General features: G+C 41.8%; 1 protein-coding gene across 2 annotated transcripts in view; it reads left to right on the top strand.

Annotated features, from left to right (window-relative positions):
* The window catches only part of WT1 (WT1 transcription factor), a 33618-nt gene extending 12438 nt beyond the window's left edge, over nt 1-21180 (top strand). Inside the window, exons 5-9 of one of the 2 annotated variants that reach the window (XM_084207713.1) lie at nt 7119-7221; nt 8604-8754; nt 15503-15592; nt 16379-16462; nt 19528-21180. In XM_084207713.1, the coding sequence (XP_084063839.1) occupies nt 7119-7221; nt 8604-8754; nt 15503-15592; nt 16379-16462; nt 19528-19649 (550 nt within the window). In that variant the 3' untranslated portion in view covers nt 19650-21180. Of the gene's footprint in view, nt 1-7118; nt 7222-8603; nt 8755-15502; nt 15593-16378; nt 16472-19527 lie in introns of both variants that reach the window. The other variant, XM_084207712.1, reaches the window with a different exon arrangement.
* The last annotated feature ends 471 nt before the right edge of the window (nt 21181-21651 follow it).

The raw sequence follows: 21651 nt of genomic DNA, 5'->3' as shown, positions 1-21651 counted from the left end.
GGTATAGGCCAAGATTGTAGAATCTGTGGAAAATCAGTGCTAGACATAGCCTCATCACTGGTAATATGAGCCAAAATAGTTATCTGTCTTTTCTGGCTGAGAGTTACAATACACAGTACCTCCAATCTCAGTTGCCATGAACATAAGGTATTCTTCCCAAGATTTACATCTTTAAAATATATGAACTGTTCATAAGTGATTCCCAGGCGTTTAGTATTTCAGATGCTTTTCTCAATCTCCTAGTTGTAATTTAAGAATTTTGGAGTCAATCTTCCTGTTGAAATATGGAGCTTCTAGATTCTGTCCAACGATGACAGTTCTGTTTAGCTCCTTGCCTTCAGTTCTCCTCAGCACTTCTTCCTGGCTTCAGTGAGGCTTTTGCACATTCTGAGAAGGAAGAAAATGTTGCCAGTAAGTTCTGCAAATAGTTAGAGAGCTCTACAGTTATATAAAACTTACGGGTCGCACACGTTATACTTGACAGCAGACCAGGTCAGTAGCTTGCTTTTCTGGGTTTCTGTTCAGCATAAGTTTAGCAGACTGAAATGAAGCTTTTGCAGTGCACCTTAGGTAGAGCTGGTTGGCAGTTTCTGTGCTGAAGCTGTCTAGCACTTTGTCTGAGAGCATCCTGGTTCTAGCTCTTGTCAAGAGCCGATATTTGAGGGACCAGCTCCAGAATCCCCTGAACCCAGATTCAAAGTTTGAAATTGGGCAAAGAACACTGTCAGGTGGCCAAAGCTGATTGTGAAAATCATTCCTGTTGAGTTGCAAGCTTATGAACTTGTGTGGCAGCAGCAGCAGCAGCAAGAGCCTGGCATCTGAACCCTTGAATGATTTTATCTGCTCAGAGCCTGCTTTAAGGCCATGGAAGACTATTTTTTCCTGAATGCTTTTTCATTCATGGGTATTTTAATGTTGGATATTGGAACTGAGAGCAAGAAGTTTCTATGTATCAGTGGAGTTTGGTCTGAGTGCTTTCAGTAGGGATAAGCATCAGGAACTTGTGGAAGGCACAACCTGAGAGAAAGGCAGAGGTGGGCAGTGAAAGGTGTGGAACAGAAATCCTGGCCAGCCACTGCTGGATGGTGAAGAGAGACGTCTGAAGTGAGCTGAGACATTGTCTTCTGCCAGAGTACAGCACCGTGATGGACTGGCAGGGGAAGGGGAGAGTGGAGCCAAAAGGGAAGCAGATAGAAAAGGCTGCAGCCATGAGTTCTGGGGGCTTCTACTCACTGACGAAGCAAAAGGATGTCTCTGATGGCCCAAGATGACCTTCCCTCTGCCAAGAGCTGCCCCTTGAGAAGAAGACAACCCACTGCTACCACACAGTCCAAGTGACCTGAATCTGCATTTTAGGTTTCCACTTGGGTCATGAATTCCAAATCGATTGCATTTTGATTGAGCTCAAGGCTTTCTCAAACTCAAGTGAGGGGAGAGGAGTGCTTTGTGAGCTCGTGTGTGTTAATTGTGTTTCTTGCTTGTCCAGGCATCCCTCTGTCACCTTCTGAACTTTGGGCAGACCAGAGGGAAGGCTGGCTTGTCTGCAAGCCGTCTCACAGGCTGGCAGCTTCTAGAATGTGAAAGGAAACTTCGTTGTTAAGGCAGTGAACCTCACTGTGGGACTGGATTTTATCTCCTCAGGCCGTTTGCCTATGATTTGTTCCTCGTTTGTGGTATCTTGTTTGGAGCTGCTGGGATCAGATTTATTCTGTTGCAGGAAAGTCAGTGGGTCTCAGACATCTCAAAATTAACGTTCCACATTAGTGGACGCTTTTGCCATTGGTTTCTCCTCCATATTTTTGTGTTGCTTTTTAATTTGTCCAATATGAAAAGCACTGCTTCCTTCCACAGCAGTTCTAGAGGAAGATCTCAGGGCTATAAACCCCTCCTTTACATTTTGATGAGTTAAGTGTAAAAGTGACATGGAAATAACTGATACCAAGCAGGAAGTGATACAGCATGGTAGACAAGAAGTGTGGCTACGTTCCCAACAGCAAGACTCAATGTAATTTTCTCTTCAGCTGCTCGAGTAAAAAGCCTTGATCCATATTTCTAGCAGTCATCTGAAATCAGGCATAGAACCAGACAGCATTTTGGTTTTCCTCTTTTGGTTTTGCTTGGATGTTAAATGCTCAGCATGTTTCATGGAAATTGGTATTTATTGCTGTTTTCTCAGGCTCACTCTAAGGACTATTGGGTATGATTTCTGTAGAACACTATTAAAACCACATCTTAAGCAAGGCAAGGAAAACCTTTCTTGTTTAGGAGTGGTTTGTAAAGGCTTTTCTGTTTAGCTCTGGTGCTATTATTAGTAAAATTTGGAGGTGTGAAACTTGGGTTCAGTTCTGTAATCAAGATGAGCTGAAAATGAGCAATACCCTCCAGTCTGTAATATGGAATTTATCCTTTCCCACTGGTCTTGTTCTGAAGGGAAGGGTTTGGTGAAATCCTGACTCCAATCAGGTCTATGGTAAAAAATCCCAAACCAAAGAAAGAATATTCAAGTCAGAAACACAAAGATCCCCTGAAAATTTAGAGCCTTCCTTTCATTAGCCAGCTGATTCTCTCATTGAGGATGGCAGAAAGGTTCAAATCTGTGAAATTGCATTTTTTAATATTTCTTTGCCTTGGAAAGGACAGATAAAAATGCAGCTTCATACTCCACCCTCCATAATAGCATCAGACAAAAACCAGGCAGAAACAGGATCTTCTATATAACTAATCAGGATCTTTTTCTGTCTCCATACATGTTTTTCCCAGGGTGCTAGGATGGTAAATATTTTAGCAGAGGGAATTAACTCTACTTCTCTTCCTTTATGTTCTGTTATCAACGGGACTAGCCCACACCCTCACTTTGCCTCATTTTTGGCTCTGTTTCTAAACCCTAAAATTCCTGTTCCTCCACTGAAACACAATTAAATTGAAGCTTAATGTGGTGCCTGTTTTATGTAAACTTGCTTTCTGGCTTTTTTTAATTCTTCCAAGTCTGAATCTCATGAATCAATGTGTATTCACGTTTCGTCTGAAATTTTCTAGCTCTCCTCAGTGTGTCCTAAAGCTTCCCTTTTTTGGTTTATGAAATAATAATAAAAAGCTTAACTCTTCAGATTAAGTTGTAGCTGCTTTATATATTGGACAGGCAATTTCAGTTTTACAAAGTAAAAATGGTGTGAGAGAGAAATTGCAGCTTGATTATTTTTTTGAAATATTCAGATTAGAATGTCATCTTTTATGAGTTTTTTTTTATAACCACTTAGATTGATACAACTCTCTAAAGCTGCTCTGTTTTTCATCACACATTCTCATCTGTAAACCCTTCATTTTTATTAATCTCTGTACAATCTGTACAACTGTGAGATTAATCATTTTAAAAGAGCTACTCTGCGAGTGTTAAGGATTTGCTGGGCTAATGGTAAATGCAAGTGCTTCTAAATACTCCACAGCACAGAGCTCTTCCTTTGCAAGTATCAGCCTTTGTTTCCCAGTTATCTAGAATTACATTTTATGGCTGTGCTTCCAGCTCTGGCTGTCTAGATCCAAAGAACAAAATACGCTGAGTCCTTTTTTCACCAGCTAACCCAAACTCTAAATATTTACAGTCCATTTCTGGCTCTGAGCAGTTCTGATTGAAGTTAAAGGGAGTTGTATATTTACAAATAAAGGCAGAGCTGGACTGTGAGGCCAAATCCTTCAGTCCTTGCTCAAACAATAATTTGTGTTGGATCCTGGCAGGGCAGTTTGGCTGCATCTGGTCTTTGCTTAGTTTAGAGTCCTTTTAGGACCTGCAGAGGGATGAGCCCAGTGTCTCTCCTAAGTGTGACTCTGGGCCTTACTAGGTACTTTTTTTGGCTTTTTTTTTCTTCTTTGGTTAACTCAGTTGAGCTTATAGGGCATTGTCTCTTTGCCTACTTTAACACAGAGTGCCTGACTAGAAAAGATGAAAGTTAAGCACTGTGCTACCCTCTGGAGATTTCCATTTAATTAATGTACTGCAGGTATAAATTCACCAGTCACTTGTATTCCTCATGCATGTGCCATTGCATTGTCTCCTGCATGCAATAAAGCAGGGCTTTGAGTTTAATAATGGATCTAGATTTGTATCTGCTCTTCTATCCCTGCCTTTATTGTAAGATATAAACTGCAGCCATATGAAACAAGCCAACTGTGCCAACTGTGATGTACACTTTGTGGCATAAATCATGGCTAAAGCGTGGAGTAAAGAGGCTGGAAGGGAAAGGACTCTATTTTCCCATGAGGATGCAGAGTGAGGGCTGAACTTCAAGAGAGCAGCAGTGCAGGGAGAGTTTGTGAAACCTCCTCCTTCAGTGTGCCAGTTTCCCACTGACTGGAAGGAATATCCACCTGTTGATTTCTATCTCCCCAAAGGTCAGATTATTCCACAGCACTCCATAATGAATAAACAGTGTTTTAACCAGGAAATCTCTCATGATCCATTTTGCTGTCAGCAGCCATATGGCCATGCAGAGTACCAGCCAATGCTGATGGAAATGTGCCCAATGTAAAATGGGAAATAGGGCTCCTGGTTATTAAAGCATCTCTCCTAGGGAGCTGGTTAAGGACTTAGTGTATTATAGGTCAAGGGGCTCACAAAGCAGGTTTTAATCTTCATGGATTCTTGTATGTGCAGTTTTAGTGAGGTATAACTAGAAATAAGGGGAGGAAATATGTAAAAGGCTGGTTGTGGAGGAAGGCTTCCCAACTGTGCAGTAAAAACTGAGATGGAGATCACCTGGAGGATACCTCTCATTCATGGAGCCATTCCTTAGGGCACAGACAGGGGCTTTGCTCTGCCTCTTATTCCTGGGAGGCAGGAATAATTCCTGGGAGGAATTATTTCAGAGCTGGCTGGTCCTTACAAAAAATGCTATCACTGAAAGATGAAAACCATGGGAATTTGGACAGAAAGTGGGGCTGTGTTTTATGGTACAAGATTTTACTGCATATTCCTGCTTCTTCTTACAAAGTTTCTGTCCTGGGAATTCTTATCAGCCTTTGTGTCTGTTGTTTATTGTGGTGTTTAAGGTTGTTAGGACAGGCGTGAAGGGGAGGTTACACTCAGGGTGAGCAGTGCTGAAGTTCACATTTACCCTTGATTTACTGCTGTGCTGCAGGTCAGCAACAGCTTCTGCTGCAGAACTTTCTCCTTGCCAATGGTGGTTCCCATTCCATTCCATTCCATTCCATTCCATTCCATTCCATTCCATTCCATTCCATTCCATTCCATTCCTGTTTCAAAATGCACTGTGGAATTCGTGATCATTGTGGGTATCACCATGGCTTGGGGGATTTCAACACCCCCCTCCCCAACTTTTTCTTTTTACATTTTTTAAAATTAATTTATTTTTTACTCGTACAGACTTGCTGCCTTTAAACAGAGAGTAAAATTTGATGTTGGTGGGGAATCTGTGCTGATCAAATGGTGATAGCAAATGGTAATTTGTTACTTGAATTGGGCTGCAAAAGGCCACTTGTGGGCTCTGGGTAGAGAGAAGACCCCATTTATTTGTACATGGTGGATATCTACAGCATAGTTTAATCCATTTAAATCAGCTAATGGTATCTTTATCTATTATTACAGAATTAATTGCAGATATTACTACAGAAAAGAGATCCTTTATTGTCAGCCCCCCATAACTTATTTCATTATCATCACCTTAAAACTGAATTAAAATTGCATTAAGCAGAGCATGCATTCCCAAAAGATGTGGCCTGTGATTTGAAGGGGCAGGTGGAGCCAGGATTTGAAATGAGCTCTGCAGAGCAGTGGAAGAGCTGACCTCAGAGAGCACCTCTGGCAGGGAGCAGCCTGCCAGTCGTGCCAGGGGTGAGGAGGGCAGCCCATCCTGGGCAGGCAGAGCTGCTCTCAGACACTGCTCCCCTCCTCTGCAGGCAGGCTCACAAACCCTTTAGATACCTCCTGCATTCCAGCTCCACTGCCTGCTCTGCAAATCACTTAAGAGGTTTAAAACTTCCTTGTAATTCTACTCTGCACGTGAACTTTAAGTGAAGGGAAAGGAAGGACCAGTGAAATGAGAGTCTGGACCTCAGGGACCCCTTCAAATTGCTATTGCAAGCATTTGGCAAAGGCTGGGATAACATCCTACATATCCATCTCTGTCCCTAGCTGTGTGCCCTGGGGTTTTGTTCTGGGCTTTCTAATTTCTGGTGCTGTGCAAAACATGTACACTTGCCATTGCCAATGTGTACTTCCACAAGTGATAATGTAACATACTCCTTCAAAAATTAAACCTAAAGTGTATTTGCGTGGTTCTGACATTAGGAAGGCTGCAAACAGGAGACACAGCAGTGTTCCAACATTCAGGATTTTGAAGAACATAATTAGACAAAACATATGGCTGCGGCAACCCCAAAACACACCAAAACTTGCAAATTCTTAAAATTACTGTGAAAATTTATACCTAGTGGGGATAGGCTGTTTTTTTAAAATTTATTTTATAATTTTATTTTTATAAAGGGTTAATTTGTAGTGTATCCTGCAAGCTGATATGTGGGATAAATAGTTTAGACACTGATTTGTAATCTCTGTTTATGAGTACATGACTGCTATTCTTATAAATGTCATCACTTGCTTGGTAGTATCAGGTAATATCTGAGTCATGAGGTGCTGACAAAAATCCACTGCACTTAATGTGAAACTTGAGGCATTTTGCTCATTCCAAAAGATATTAGCAATAGCCAGCCCCACGTTTGACTGATAAATAATGTGAACATGTGCACATGACACCGTTGTGCTGCTATGTGAATTTTTCCCTCTTACCTAAAATCTTTGTGGAAATACATCAGAGTTGAAGTCATGACAATTTCTTTTTTTTGGTTTTTTTCTTTTTCCCCTGGATGCCTTAATGGATGCTAATAGATGTATGTATGGAGTCAGTGCACTGTGCCAGTGGGAGCAGATCCATGTGAATGAAGGCAGAGCAGGTTTCCTTTGGTGAATTTCACTTGAACTTGGATATCATGGCTGCAAAAGCAAACTCTGCGTATGTTACCACTGACTTAAGGAAAGAAACCTCTCACATGGAGCTGTGTACTGGAAAATATGTGATTTTTTTCGTTATTCCCCTCTTTACTTACAGACACACGGCGGGATACGAAAATGAGAACCACAGTGCTCCCATGTTGTACAGCTGTGGGGCCCAGTACAGAATACACACCCACGGGGTCTTCAGAGGCATACAAGTGAGTACTGTGGGGCATTCTTCACAGGGAAGCAAAACTGCAGCCTGTTTATAGTGTTCACTCACTACTTCACTGGTGTTTGTGAACCCATCCTTGATTTGTGGCTTCCCCACCTTGTCAAGAGAAGCTTTGTGTAAATGTCCTGACCTCACTGGAGCCATTGCACTCTAACATAAGAGTTCTTTCTGACACAGTCATTTAAAATTGCTCACCCCTTCTTCTGAAATATGTCTGCAAGGCAGTATTCCTTTCTGTGCTTACTCACCTTACCAGCTTCTCAGGATGGTCCAAAATGAGTGATCTAGTTTCCAGCTTCCAGCTCCAACCACTCTGGCCATGAGTGATGTAACCTCTGTGGTTATATCTATTATGACCACATATCTAATCTATATCTATTGGGCTATATCTAATAACTACATATATGAAAGGGTCAGATGACAGTTTGCTTTTACGTGCTTCTCAAACTTCACTAATTCAAATGTATTTCCTTAAAATTAAATATGTGATTGTTTCCTAATAACTAAGTAATTAGTGACTATTTGGGAGGAACTTACCGTTCATGGGAGTTCATTTCCTCCCTTTCTGAGACAGTCTTATCATTATTAAATACCCCTGTAAAAGATATACCTTGTTAAAACCGATGGCAAAGTCATTACAGAATATCTGTCTCTTCTGTGTCTGTCTGTGTTGTCGTCTGTGTTTTTAGATAGCACCTTTTCTCCTTTTCCTTTTCTGTGTAGTTTAGCAAGTCATTATTCAGTGGCAAGCTCTCAGAAACAGGCTCCTGAGCCGGCTTTTGTTGGGTGAATAAAAGTAAATGGTCGACATTGTTTAAGGAAGTTAATTATTCCAGAAGGAGGAGATCATCCTTGATGGAACTTGGTGACAGTGGCCAAAATGCATTAAGGCTGAACTATTCACCAGCTCCACCTAGACAGTCATTTTTGTTTTGTTGTTAATCAGTTTGTGTTAAATTAAGACATCCATTTCCTTGTCCTTTAGCTTTGTGTGAGTATTTAAAATAAAAGGACTCACCCTGGTATAAACTTAAAACTATTTTCTGTGGCAATGGGAGTTCTGTCAGGACTGTGTGGTTACACATGAGTTCAGTGTGGACCCCATTCAACTTCTCATACAAACACTGGTGAGAGAATTCACTGAGCAGAGCTCAGTGTGCTTCGCCTTCAACAATTTTAACGCCCTGCAAAGAACCAATGAAGGCGCACTAAAGTCGCTGACCTAGAATGAAGCAAAATTTCCCCTTTCCAGCACAATCCATCCAAGCATCTCTTTGTCCTGGGGAGGTGCTGGGGAGTGCCCTGAGTGTGTGAAGTCAGAGCTGAGGACACCCAGGCGGCCTCAGCAGGTCTCTGTCTCTGCAGGATGTCCGCCGTGTGCCCGGTGTGGCTCCCACCATCGTGCGGTCGGCCAGCGAGACCAACGAGAAGCGTCCCTTCATGTGTGCCTACCCTGGCTGCAACAAGAGATACTTCAAGCTGTCCCACTTGCAGATGCACAGCAGAAAGCACACTGGTGGGTATAAATCACAGCACAGCAGAGTGGGCAGGGGGGGTTTGAGATGGCACAAGGGGCAAGGAATGCGCTGCCGGGTCAGGGAGCGCGAGAATCCGTCAGATCACAGAATCACAGAATCACAGAATCACAGAATCACAGAATCATGAGGCTGGAAGAGACCTCTAAGATCATCGAGTCCAACCTATGCCCTAACACCTCAACCAGACTATAGCACCAAGTGCCATGTCCAGGCTTTTTTTAAACACACCCAGAGATGGTGATCCTACCACCTCCCTGGGAACAGCATTCCAGTACCTTATTATTCTTTCCATGAAAAATTTCTTCCTAATATCCAACCTGTGCCTTCCCTGAAGTAGCTTGAGACTGTGTCCTTGAGACTGTGATGAGTGAGCCTGTGCTCTGTCAGCTGGGCAACCCCCCTTGTCAGCTGGGCAACCCCTCTTTGTCAGCTGGGCAACCTCTCTTTGTCACCTGGCAATCCCTCTTTGTCACCTGGCAATCCCTCCTTGTCACCTGGCAATCCCTCTCTTGGACCTGAAGGCTCTCTGGATCTAGCTAAGGAAAACACACAGCTAGCAGATCACCTCCGTCCCTCTCTTACTGTTACAGGGCTGTGAGTTGTTTTCTCTTTTATTTTTTTTTTTTGCTTTTTCCCCCCCTCGTTTGGGACCATTGAATCTCACTCCAAATCTCATCAAATTTTAATTTTGAAGAATTTTTCTCTGCAAGAGGAGCCTAAACATTCAGCATCCTCTAGCTCTCCTGTGTAAACCTTTTCTGGTAGGCAGGGATTGGCAAATAGTTTCCCTGCTATGGGATCTTTGCATGAAGGATTGAGCCTGAAGCCAGTCATTTGTCTGGATTCTCTCTGAGTTCAGGAAATAAGACACCTCAAAAAGTAGAAATCAAATACTCTGCTGTACCTTGCCAAAGAGTAGACAGAGTTATTTCCCCTGTTGGGAGATTGATGGTGTTGGATGTGTAAAATGATGATATATCTTTAGATATGTTCCTTACGGGTTTTAATTTTTTTTTTGATTGCCTGTCGTATTTTTATTTAGAAAGTTCTTTCTGTGCTCACCTAGAAGTCTGTGGGTGTAATCTGTAAATATGGATGTTCAGTTAACCATTGATGTGATGGAAGACCAAAGGGATGGAAGAGAGCAGCAGGGCAGCCCATGCTGGGTGACCTAGCAGACTGTCTAACGTCTCAAGGAAGATAGTTGCAATCTTCTCCTTTTGGAGACCATTCAGTTAATTGTGTCAACTGTGAGAAATGCACACGGAGCACTTTTAATTAATGAATGGGCAACTCAGAAAATATTGAGACAGCTGTCTTCAGAGCTGCTGAAATTAAAAATTTAAGATACTTAGGACTGTAAGTGCAAGCTCGTCTTTAGAAGGGAAGGTCTACAGAAATGCTATTCTATTTTCTATAAATAAATTTGAACCAAGAACATTTGGAAATCTTTTGAAGGCCATTAAATTCAGTATTTTTCTCTATTATGCCTAAACAGTTCTGAATTTTTTCTCATCACAATTTCCTTCATTCCTAAATTGATTTACTCTGTGTTTTAGCACTCACTATTTGTTTGCTCCGGTCCTGTATTTTATTCCATTTAGTTGCTTGGCTTTCCCAGTGTTATTTCTGGATCACTCACAAGGACTTCAGCTTACATATGTTTTTTCCTTAGCTGGAGAAGATTTTTAATATTATATCATATCTAATTTAGGCTTGTAAAGTCAGAAAACCCCCAACAGACATGGGGGATAGGCCTGTGTCTAACACCCCAGAGGAGGGTTAGAGGGTCCCATTGTCCTTGGGGCCTCTCCTCTGGTTCATGCTGCAGTGGAACTGGGTAGAGGAAAACCACTTTTTTCCCTTCCAACACCTTTTCTGTACAGAAAGGGCACAGATCCTTCTGCACACAAATTTTGATATGCTGACAGCAAAAATTATTTATTTCTCAGACCTCTGGAAGTTTCTTTCTGTAAGAGGCCAGCTTGTTTCCCAAAGCTTTTTTTTGTTGCTGCCAGCATTGCTGCGTGAAGTTTCAGCTGGAGAGAGGAAGCTGGGATGCTGAACTGCTGGAATGAAAATTTCTGGGGCAGCTTGCCTGGCTGAGGAGTTCAGATTTAGGATTAGAAAGGAGTTTTTCCCTTTGTCATCTGGCAGGGTTTTGTCCTCAGCCTGTTGAATGGGTACTGGACATTTCCTATTATTATGGTCTGGTAATTCTACTTATATATAGTAGAATATATATAGCATATATAGAGTACATATATATTATTATGGTCTGGGAATTCTGCTTACCAAACTCCCAGCTGCTGTAGAGGCATAGAAAACGGTGCTGTTCATTTCCTGTCTCCTCCTGTGGTCTACCTGTCCTGATTTTGGGAGTGTTTGGGGAAGTGTGGGAGCATCTGGAGGGGATAACTTCCCAGTTACCATATTTTCCTGGCTGCTGGATGGGTGGATGGTCTGGACTTGGTGGCCATGAAGGTTTTCCACTGCCATGCTCTTCAGGAGTCCTGGGCAGCCAAACCCACTGTTGTGATGCAGGTCCATTTCCTTTCCAACTTCATGCGTTTGTCTAACCCTGACTTCTTTCTCCTGCACTTCACAAGGAGAATTTGGAACCAGTTCCCTCCGAAAATAATGTGGTTGTGTTTGTCACACCTCTCCTAATCAATCAGACAAACAAAAATATTAATCTTCCTGTAAGGGGGTTCTGGACTCACTTATGGCTTTGGAGCTCTTCCACCTTATGCTGTCTTAGTGTAGTGCTAGGTCAAAGGTTTTTGGTAATTTTTAAAATGATGAACACATGATTTGAAAACAAGCTGTTACATATACATGATATTAAACCAACAGATTGTATCTTTGCAGGACACTTTTGGCTCTAGATTATATTTTTTATTTCTGTAATAGATACATACAAAGGACTGGCTCATCAGATCTTCCATCCTTCTTTCCCAGTTGCTGTATTGCAAAACCAAGCAAGGCCCTGAAACACAAAGCTGGATTCTGTAATCAGTTTTTACCAATGTTTCAAATAGCCTCAGTTGAAAATATGTTAACACTTTGTACCCTCTGAGGCTGGTTATCTGTTCTTAACAATGCCTTCATTGAAACATGTACGGCCAAAAAAGCTTTTTTCTTATCGTGGTGTATTTTGCTGCAGCAGATAGGCCTCTGAAAGGAAAAGCAGAAATACATCTAACTTTTCAACTTTGCAGCAAATAATGTGAGTTGTCATTCTGTGGCAGGCTTCAGGCGCTTCCTTGCAGAAACAAATTGATGTCTAGACCTCCATAAATTTCACTTCTGGTGGAAGCATCAGCATTCTTGCCAGAGACCCTTTGGGTTCAGTGCCACTCACTGGGAAAACTGGATTTATCCTAACATAAAGCTGAGCAGGTTTGCAGAGAGAAAATCCTCTGTTTGCCTGTTTGCCAGGGATGTTCTTTAGCCTAAAGAGGTTAGGCTGTCAGCTGCAGGTATGGTCTGCAATGGAGTGTGAGAATCTGTAGATCAGAAAGGTTGTCCTTTATGGTAGGGTGTCAAGCTGTATCCTTTCAGGTTGATATTTCTACAGCATAAAATAAAAAATGCTTAGGGAATCTAAAATACAAGATTAATTTCAGAATAGTAATGACACGTCACAGCTGAGCTATGGTGTGAAGATGACAGAAAATGTTAACTGTAAAACTGTGATAATTTGCTAAAGCAAATGATATTAAATAAAAATGTAGCATTAGCAAGGCAAAGTTGTGATCATGGGACTTGTTTGTTTAAGTGGGTACACTTAGTTAAGAAAAGGGGTTTAAATTGGTGAAGGATGGACAGACCAGCTTTTGGATTGTCATTCCCACTTGCAGGCTCTGGTTTCTGAATCAGCCTCTTTTCTCATCTGTTCTTGTTAGCAACAGGCTTTTTACTCTTGCAGAAGTCCTTAATTAAACAATGACTGTGAATATTTTGTGCACCCGCTACAGCAGTGGAATTTTTTGTTTTCCCATGCACCTGAGCAAATGAATTTGCTCCAGAGAAAACATGCACACTTCCCTCAGTTTAAGTTAACTGCTTTTGACAAAAATCTGTTTTATCAGAAACATTCATTGCAATATGCGCAAAGGCAGACTCACGCTTGTTTTACAATTCTTGACCTTGTCTTTTAAAAATTGTTTTCCTAAATATTCAAGACATGCCATTCCCTCTATCCTCTCTCCTCTTTATTATTTCACTATGCCCTTTCTTTTGCATGCCTCTTTCAGCGGTGTGAGCAATCATGTCTTCATGGTGAAGCTCCATCTGCGTCTCCTGTTCTGTTTTGGGCCCGTGTGTGTTCACAGAGGAGGTGACAGCATCACTGGATATTTTCATACACAAAGAGACTTTAGCCTTTGCTGGAGAGGCTTTGGCAGGGGAAACGAGACACTCTCACTGTGGGAATTTCAAGGGGGACTAACAGACTTTTTCTCATCTGGGATGTTTCTGTGATCCTGTTCTGAGGAAATTTGTGTGGCAGTCAGCTTTGGCAGCTGACAAAGAAGATATAGAAGGAAAGGGAAATTAGGATTTCTGTCTAATGTTGTGCCTCTTTTTGTTTATTTGCTTTTTGTTTTCTTCCCAGTGTCATCATATCCCTATGTAAACATTTTAGATCGCTTCCTTTAATATCTGCACGGGTTAAATCTGACTTTAATTTAACCAAGATTATTTTCCAAAGTATTTAAAGAAATACTTTCATGTGCATGCCATCAGACCCTCTATGCTGTTTTATTCCAATGCCTCCTTAGCCATCTTCTAAGTTTATATTGCAATTAGCAGACAATCATCCTGTCACTGCATTCTGCTCTGCTGACATCCCCCCTCTTAAATCTGCCAAAGGGCTGAATTCCTTGGAAGTAAGTGGTTTCTGAAAAGCAGGCACCCCCCAGGGAGTCCTTGTGGTCAAAGTGTACGGAACTATTTCAAACACCTGTGGCAACTTTAATCTCCTATGCTAATAAATTAAGCCCAGCAGACATAGAAATTGTCCACACCTAGGTCTGAGAATCAGTAAACTCCTTGGGGGTGGCTGCCACAGGAAGTCAGCTTGTTCTTGCAGATTTAGTTGCTTTTGTAAGATTTTTATTTTAGCTGCACCAGGATGAATTTGGAACGCTCTCCTTAATATGCTGCTTGTTCTCTGTCACCTGGGTCAAAAGGCATCTGCTTTAAACTAAAGTGCTTTGCTCTGGTGTCTCAGAATACCAGTGCAAGCAGAATAAATGCCCTCACTGTAGAATCAGACATGCAGACACCTGCAATGGAGGTTAAAATGAAGCAGAGAGAAACCAACCCCTCTGCCCACTCCAGGTGGTGTTTTCCTTTGGGAAAGGGCCCCACAGGACCTTTGGTTTACATCTCAGCTTCCCACAGCAGGCAGAGCTGCTGCCTCTTATTTGAGAAAAGGGGATTAAATTGGTGAAGGATGTATAGACCAGCCTTTGGATTGTCATTCCCACTTGCAGGCTCTGGTTTCAGAATCAGCCTCCTTTTCTCATCTGTTCTTGTTAGCAACAGGCTTTTTACTCTTTTTTACTCTGTTACTCTTGCAGAACTCCCAGACTGAGCCCAGCATCCTCCCAGCTCCGCAGCTCCACTCCTGCTCCTGCTGAGGCTCTGTGCTGTGCCTCTGGAACCAGACTTCCTGGGGGCAGAAATGCCCTTCGATGGAATTTAGATTTGTTAAGACAGTTATTAAATGTAATAAATGGCTGAGGCTTCAGCAGGGTTCCAGGATTGTGCAAAGGGACCTTAGGTTAGGAGTGAGTCAGACCTGGGAGATCATGGATCTCCTCCTGTAACAGCATAAGGACTGTTTGGGCTGAACTTGCCCAAATTTCACCACCCCTTTGCTCTGCTGGCAGTATTTCTCTCTTTCTTCAGTTGCTGCATTTCTTTTTGCATGTTTATGTGCATTCCTTTGCATTGAAATCCATGTCCATTTGAGACACTGGCTTGTGGGGATTTCTTTTCCTAAAAAAACTCAGGATCTTGCTTTTAATCCCAGAGAAATCCTACCCTGAGGATCTCTGCTGAACTGCATGGCAGGAGGGGAAGAGTTTATATTTACATGAGGTTTTGCAATAATTCATGGCTTTGCCTGTGGGAGCTGTGCAGCTACATGAGAAATTCTATTTAATGGCACTTTATGGAGGAAACCTAATTTGTGTTTTGGGGAAGAATGTGCCTTTTTCTGAGGTTGAATTTTTTGCTCAGTTTTTTCCTAATGAATGTGCTTAAAACTGTCACCTGTGTGGATGGAGCTTATTTCGTTTTTGCTTTAAGCCCAATTTAGTTCAAACTGTGAGTTCCTCTGTATGAATTATTTGCTGCTGAGACAGGTGCTACTGAAAGGGTTTAATGGGGTTTTTAGGGAAATATAAACCAATGCATTCCTGTTCTTTTCCAACAGAAAAAAAAATTAAAAATTCACTCCACTGGAAATTTTTTGCAGCTTTAACCTCTAATTTTCTCAGAGTGAGCAGATTCAGTGCCAGTGTCAATGCAGTAGAATTTTGCCAGCCTTTCCAACAGAGCTGTATGGCTTTATGACAAATCAGTCCTGGTGTGCCACTAGACTGCTTCAGGCTGCAGAGAAATCTTTCAGAGCAGCACATTTCATCTTCTGGTTCAGCTTGAGGTGCTCCCTCATTCTGCCACATTTTCTAACAAACTCTTTTTCCTCTCCAGGTGAGAAACCTTACCAGTGTGATTTTAAAGACTGTGAACGAAGATTTTCTCGTTCAGACCAACTCAAAAGGCACCAAAGACGACACACAGGTTTGTGGACAAGACCTGCCTGCAATTAGAGTTCATCTGCATGCAGGAATTGTGATCCTGAAATTATACTCCTCAAATTTCTATTTTTCTGCTGTTGTCTGCTTGTAACACCAAATTCTTGAAGTTAACTTTAGGAGAAGGCCATGGCTAGGTTTTTAACTGGCCTTTTGGCACTACTGTGGCTGTTTAGGTGGCTTTTACATCCTGACACCACCTTTTGGAACAGCTTTCATAATGAAACTGTTTGCTCTATACTCTATGCCCAGTGTTAAGAATATATTGTTCTTAAAACGAAACAGTTCTGCAAGAAAAATTTCCCATTGTGTGAAACTTGCCCCAGACCTATGTGTCATGTGTAAATTAGTAGTGTGAAGTAAGTTAAACCTGTTGGGAGCACATGAAAATAGATTTCTGCACCTTGATTTTTCTGATGTCCCATTTGCTCCTGCAGGATACCCTCAGTGCCAGCCCTCAGGGTCAGGATTAACAATGTTTGCAGATGATTTAAGCGGGGGTTTGTTTGTGGTGGAGCTGTTCAGATGCTTCAGACCCGGGCACTGGGAGAGGAGGTTACAAAGGGTTGTGGCCTCATTTATGACTAACTTTCTGTAATGTGTAGACACAGGGATGGGAGGAGCAGTTACAGTAACTAGAACAAAAAAAAAGCAAAAAAACCAACCAAAAAAAAAATCCAGGCTTTTGAAACTTCAGAAATATCTGATTTCATTCACCCTTCCAAAAATGTTGGGACATAGGAATAGATTTTTTTTTTTTCCTGTCTCTTAGGTGTGAAGCCCTTTCAGTGTAAAACCTGTCAGAGAAAGTTCTCCAGATCTGATCATCTGAAGACTCATACCAGGACTCATACAGGTAAAACAAGTGCGTAAACTTTTCTTCACATTTATATTTCTTTTTTTTTTTTTGTTAAATTTTAAATCAATGTTGTTGTGAATTACATGGTTAGAAAGTGTCTTAACCAAGATTTAAATATTCAAAACAGCAGAAAGAATTTCAGTGTGCTGATTTTTCAGTGTGGCTCCTTTCCCCAAGTGTGAGAGTCACTTTTTACAAAGGGATTTAGGTGATTTTAGAAACTATGCTTTCTTCCTTCGTGTTTAAAAAAAATCAGCTTGGCAAAATAAATTTTGTCAGCTATTATGAAATGAGCATCACGGTCTCAGCCCACAAATGTCAAGTTGATCTACTGCCTTTACTGAAAGAGCCCTACAAGATAGAAATTTTAATTCTAGCTTTAGCCAAAGGTCTGTAATCTAAAGTATTCGTGCCTACTCATGCTTCTCCAAGTGTCAGTTGAGCCTAATGCAGGATAGCACAGCAAAGCCCTTGCTGTTGCTGCTTGTGCTCTAATCTCTCCAGCAGATAAAAGCAGTGCCTTTTGCAAACTCACACTGACAGACACTAAAGTAAAAGCTTACTCAAGTATTCAAGGACCTTTTAATTTTTTTTTTTTTTTTTTTGGGTAGAAACCGTAGTATTTGATCTAAATACAGGGGGGGAAAAAAAGGGAGGCACATAAATGTAAACACCATTAAGGAGCAACTGCAGCAAGCTCTGTATTTTAGTTCTAAGTTTTAGAATTAGTCCTGTGTACTGACATCTGCTGTTCCTTCTGCTGTGTATGCAGTGTTTTTTCCAAGTAACTGTTTACCAAGCACTTTGGCATGTTGTTGGATGTCACGGCGTTTTCCATACTGGTGTTAACCTTTTAAATTCAGTCTCTGTACAGATGGACAAGGAGCCTGAAAATCTTTTTCTCCCTGCTAAGAATTCTTTTTTCTCTTCTGGACCATAAAAAACACACATTTCAGACTTCCAAAAATAAAAGAGAAATTTTAATAAAGGAAATGATTCACCTGAGAACAGTGGCATTTTCTGTGGCTCTGGCCAAATAAATGCTTCACCCAATGGCCATATCTACACTTGCAATCTGCAAATGGCAAAGGCTGTGCTCCTGGGCTCTCCCCATGGTCCTGTTGAGCTGCAGGGCCTGGGTCTCTGTGCATTCCCATGAAGAAAGATGTTTTCTTAACCAGCAAGAGGTAATGTTCTGGGAGAGACAAAATGGCAAGCGGTGGTAACACGCTGGCGAGCTGGGATGAACTGCACTGCCCATCACATTTCACTGCTAACTGCTCTGCTAATTCAGGACTTGCATGACTCCAGTCAGTTTTTATAGCCCAGATTAGCCACAGTGAAGAACTTGCTCTCTTTGGTGCTAGTGAAGCTCCTCTCCCTGTCCCAGCTCCCTGAGCCCCACAATCCCTGCCACTGGCACAGCATCTGGGCCCGTGTTAGGGAGCCACTCCTGACAAGAATTTTGGATGTGTCAGCTCCTGAGGGGGATGAGCACGAGTGGTGGGTGGGGATTTTTCATCCCCACCTTGCCCTGCAGCTTCACTCCTCTTTCTTCCTCACGGTCCCTGGATGATGTGACAAAGCACCCAGCTCAAGTTAACTTGCTCCACACTGAGGAAGCAAAGCAAAGGTGGCTTCCATGCAATTCTGTCCTGATTTTAGTCAGCTACCAAACTATTTGGTAGGATTCAGGGATTTTTTTTCCTTCATAAGCAATTTCACTGTGACAGCAATATTTGCTGTTGAAAGCAAAAAAATAAAAAAAAAGAATCAAAGGGAGTTTTATCCATCCACAGACACGTTTAGCAATGGGAATGTGACCCCTGATATCTGCACCATTTCCCCCACTGTTTTATGCACTTGTGGGAGATAGTTGATGCTTTTGCCAGCATCTATGCTAAGCAGATAAAGTAGATTTTAGGAGTTCCCTTTCAACTTATATTCCTCACATGGGAGTTTGCAAACAGAAATACACATTTTGCAAATCTCCTTTTGTCTGAATTTGGATTAGGTTTGTGAAATGCCCAGAGTGCGAGGTAAATAAGAAGAGAAGATGCCTGGGTGAGGTTGTACCACCCCAGGGTGTCTGGAGTTTGTTAGAGAGCACGAGGTGTGCAGACAGCCCTGAAGAGCCCAGCCCCAGAGCTGAACATACTTTAAAATATTGCATTTATTTTGAGGGGAAAAAAAAAAAAAAAGACAGAAGAAGCATGAGTCACTGGGCACTGCTCTGAGCTAATGAAAGCATTCCATCAGCATTCCTGCAGCATCACAAACACAGCCTGAAATTCCTCTTACACGTTGTAGGAAATCAAGAGACCAGGTTAAACAGTTAAATAGTGGTGGCATTTCTTGCTAAATTTGAATGTGCTTTGCTTGGAGTTATTTGCAGGGAATATTATGCTCATGAAAATGTTAGAAAAATGCTATCTTGAGCATTTGACATCTCTCACAGATGTGAATCCACTTTATTTAGATAGGGCTGGAAAACTTTGAGTCTGGCTCAGCAGACTCCATGCTGAACCCTGTTGCTTCTACCATATTCACTTACACTCACCAGTTTCAAAGAACTTCAGCCAAAACTCGTTGAATTAGCTGGGAAAAGCTCCCCTTGACTGGAGGTCAAGCTCTAGAAAGTCCCTGACAGTTTCCACAGTGACTAACAGTGTGTCTGCACCGCCGCCCGAGGTGCGACTGAAGCCTGTGCGGATGCCAGGGTGGCTTTGAACCTTGGTCATTTGAGAGCTAAGAGCAGCATGACCATGGCAGCACGGTGCTCAGCAAGGGCCTGTCCTCAGGAAGGAGCCACTGCAAAGTGTTCTGCATCACCTGGAAAGGCTGTTGGTAAACATCAGCTGAGGCAGAGGTAGGAAGGCACCGAGTGAGCGCTGATGCCAGCAGGAGCTGGGGGCACTCCCACGCCCTCTCAGGACAGCCCAGGGTGCCTTTCCTCCTGGCAGGGGCTCTGCCAGCTCCTCACAGCCCCACAGGAAGAAAAGAAATAGCAGTGTCTCAGATGAGCTGTGTGCTCAGCTAATAACAGGGTGTTTTGTTAACAGGTGAAAAGCCTTTCAGTTGCCGGTGGCCCAGCTGTCAAAAAAAATTTGCCAGGTCTGATGAATTAGTTCGTCATCACAACATGCACCAGAGGAACATGACTAAACTGCAGTTGGCCCTTTAGACAGTTCAAACAAGTGAAAAAAACCAGATGGGACATTATAAGCTACTGCAAACTTTCTCAGCCATCCTCGATCACCTCTGTCAGAGAGCTGCAGCTGCCTTCGCATCCTATCTGACACAAGTTAACTAAAACGTAGGATTCTGCTCAGCCTGCCCTTCCATTTGGAGCTGCACAAGTTCCTAGTCAATAAGTCCAAGAGATTTTTACTTGTGGTTTTGTACAAAAGTAGGCGAGACCGCCACAGTTTCAAGATTGCTATCAACTGAGCTCAGCTTTCATGTCCGTCTCCAGCTTTTCGGGGCTGTTCTCACTTGAACTTTTCCAGGTACAAATTGCTGTACCTTTTTAATTCCTGCAGTGGGTAGGATGATTCCTCCCTGTTGAAGATCAGCTCTACACATACATCACCCCTGCAAGTGCTGAGGCTCCTGAATGCTAGTGCAGCTTTCCTCACAAGATGAAGGAACAGTCACCTGAGACATTTCTGGTAACCTCTGTGCTGCCCAAGGGCAGCCTTTTAGAGTTGGAAGCTCTGCTTTTGAAATTTCACAAGTCAAACCTTTTTTTAAAGGTTGTTTTTTTAGAGCAGCTAAAGCCAGATGAACCAGAGCCTCTCTGTACAAAAAATAAGAATCTTACCATTAAGTTAACTTGGTTTTCAAAGAATTGCAGAACTGAACCCTTAAAACTGTTTTGTCAATTAGCTCTCTCCTTCTCTCTCTCTTTTTAATGTATTGGTTTAAATTTATTCTATCATGAGATGCATAGATCTCCTTTACACAAAACTAATTTCAATCATTGTAGACATTTGGGATTTGTTTACAATGTAAAGCCACACTGGTTATGTGGCTAGCAAGCTGTATAAACTTAAAACTGAACTTCTAATGGGGCTGGTCCAGGATCTCCATTAACAGATTACTCTTAAGATAAGTAACTTAAAAAAGACTCTTGGTCAAGTATATGTGAAAAAGACATTATTAGTGTAAGGAAATATATTATTTCAGGGTTTTGGGAGGAGGGGTTTATTATTTACTTTTAATTGCTTGAAATTGTGTGTATATATATATATCTGATAATGTATTGCTCTTAGACATCTCCAACTAGAAAATGTATAAATATTAGAAGCATCACTGTTCTGATGTTGTTGCTGTTACAAACTATTGATAACACTAAGAATGTAACCTGCATTTTTCACTGAGCTTTCAATTAAAGCCCATTCAAAGAGAAACAAATGAGAGTCTAACAGATGTCTTGTTTCATGTCTGGTATTAAATTTCAAATGCCCTGTCCAATAGTATCCTTTTTTTTTTTTTTTTTTTTTTTTTTGTATATAAAGGTACCACCAGCACTGATGACCACTAGTTAACCTGTCCAGGTCTTGACCACAATTTATCCATCTCACTTGGGAATCATACTGGCAGCAGAAAACAGTGTCAAGTTTCATATTGTGCTATAAAGCAGTTGCTTCAATCCCTCGTCTTCTTACCCAACCATTCCTTCTCTTTCGAGCCGTGAGATTTGTGTAAGAGCTTGAGAGAACAAGCAAAATCCCGTTTATAAATAGCAGAACTGGCCTTCTGTGGAACTGGGCTGAAACCATAAGCACAGATAACTTCTTAGATTAGGATGTCATAGACTGACTTTTAAGTAAAAGTTAATTTAGAGTTGGGGTGGCTTAAATCAGTTCAGCAGGTTGGAAAAGACAGTCTTTCATAGATGATGAAGTGTGAAAAGGAAGATAAAGAAATATTACTGTTTCTTTGTCATACTGCCTACTTTTCTCTGGAAGTAAGTACAGCCTGCCTCAGCGCCCTTTGCCCTTGCAAAATATTTGTATCTCTTTAGCAAAAATCTTTAATGTATCTTGCCAAGCTTTTTTTCTCTAATGTACACAATGGAGTTCTATGATGGGTTGAGCTTTCTCTCTTAAAGTGCAGCTGCATCGTCAAGAAAACTCAACAGTTAATTCTTCAAGTCCTCTTTTTCGCCTGGGTATTGCATC

Source organism: Fringilla coelebs (assembly GCF_963513975.1).
Source record: "Fringilla coelebs genome assembly, chromosome: 6".
NCBI classification, from domain to species: Eukaryota; Metazoa; Chordata; class Aves; order Passeriformes; family Fringillidae; genus Fringilla; species Fringilla coelebs.
This window is presented reverse-complemented; position numbering and strand designations above follow the sequence as displayed.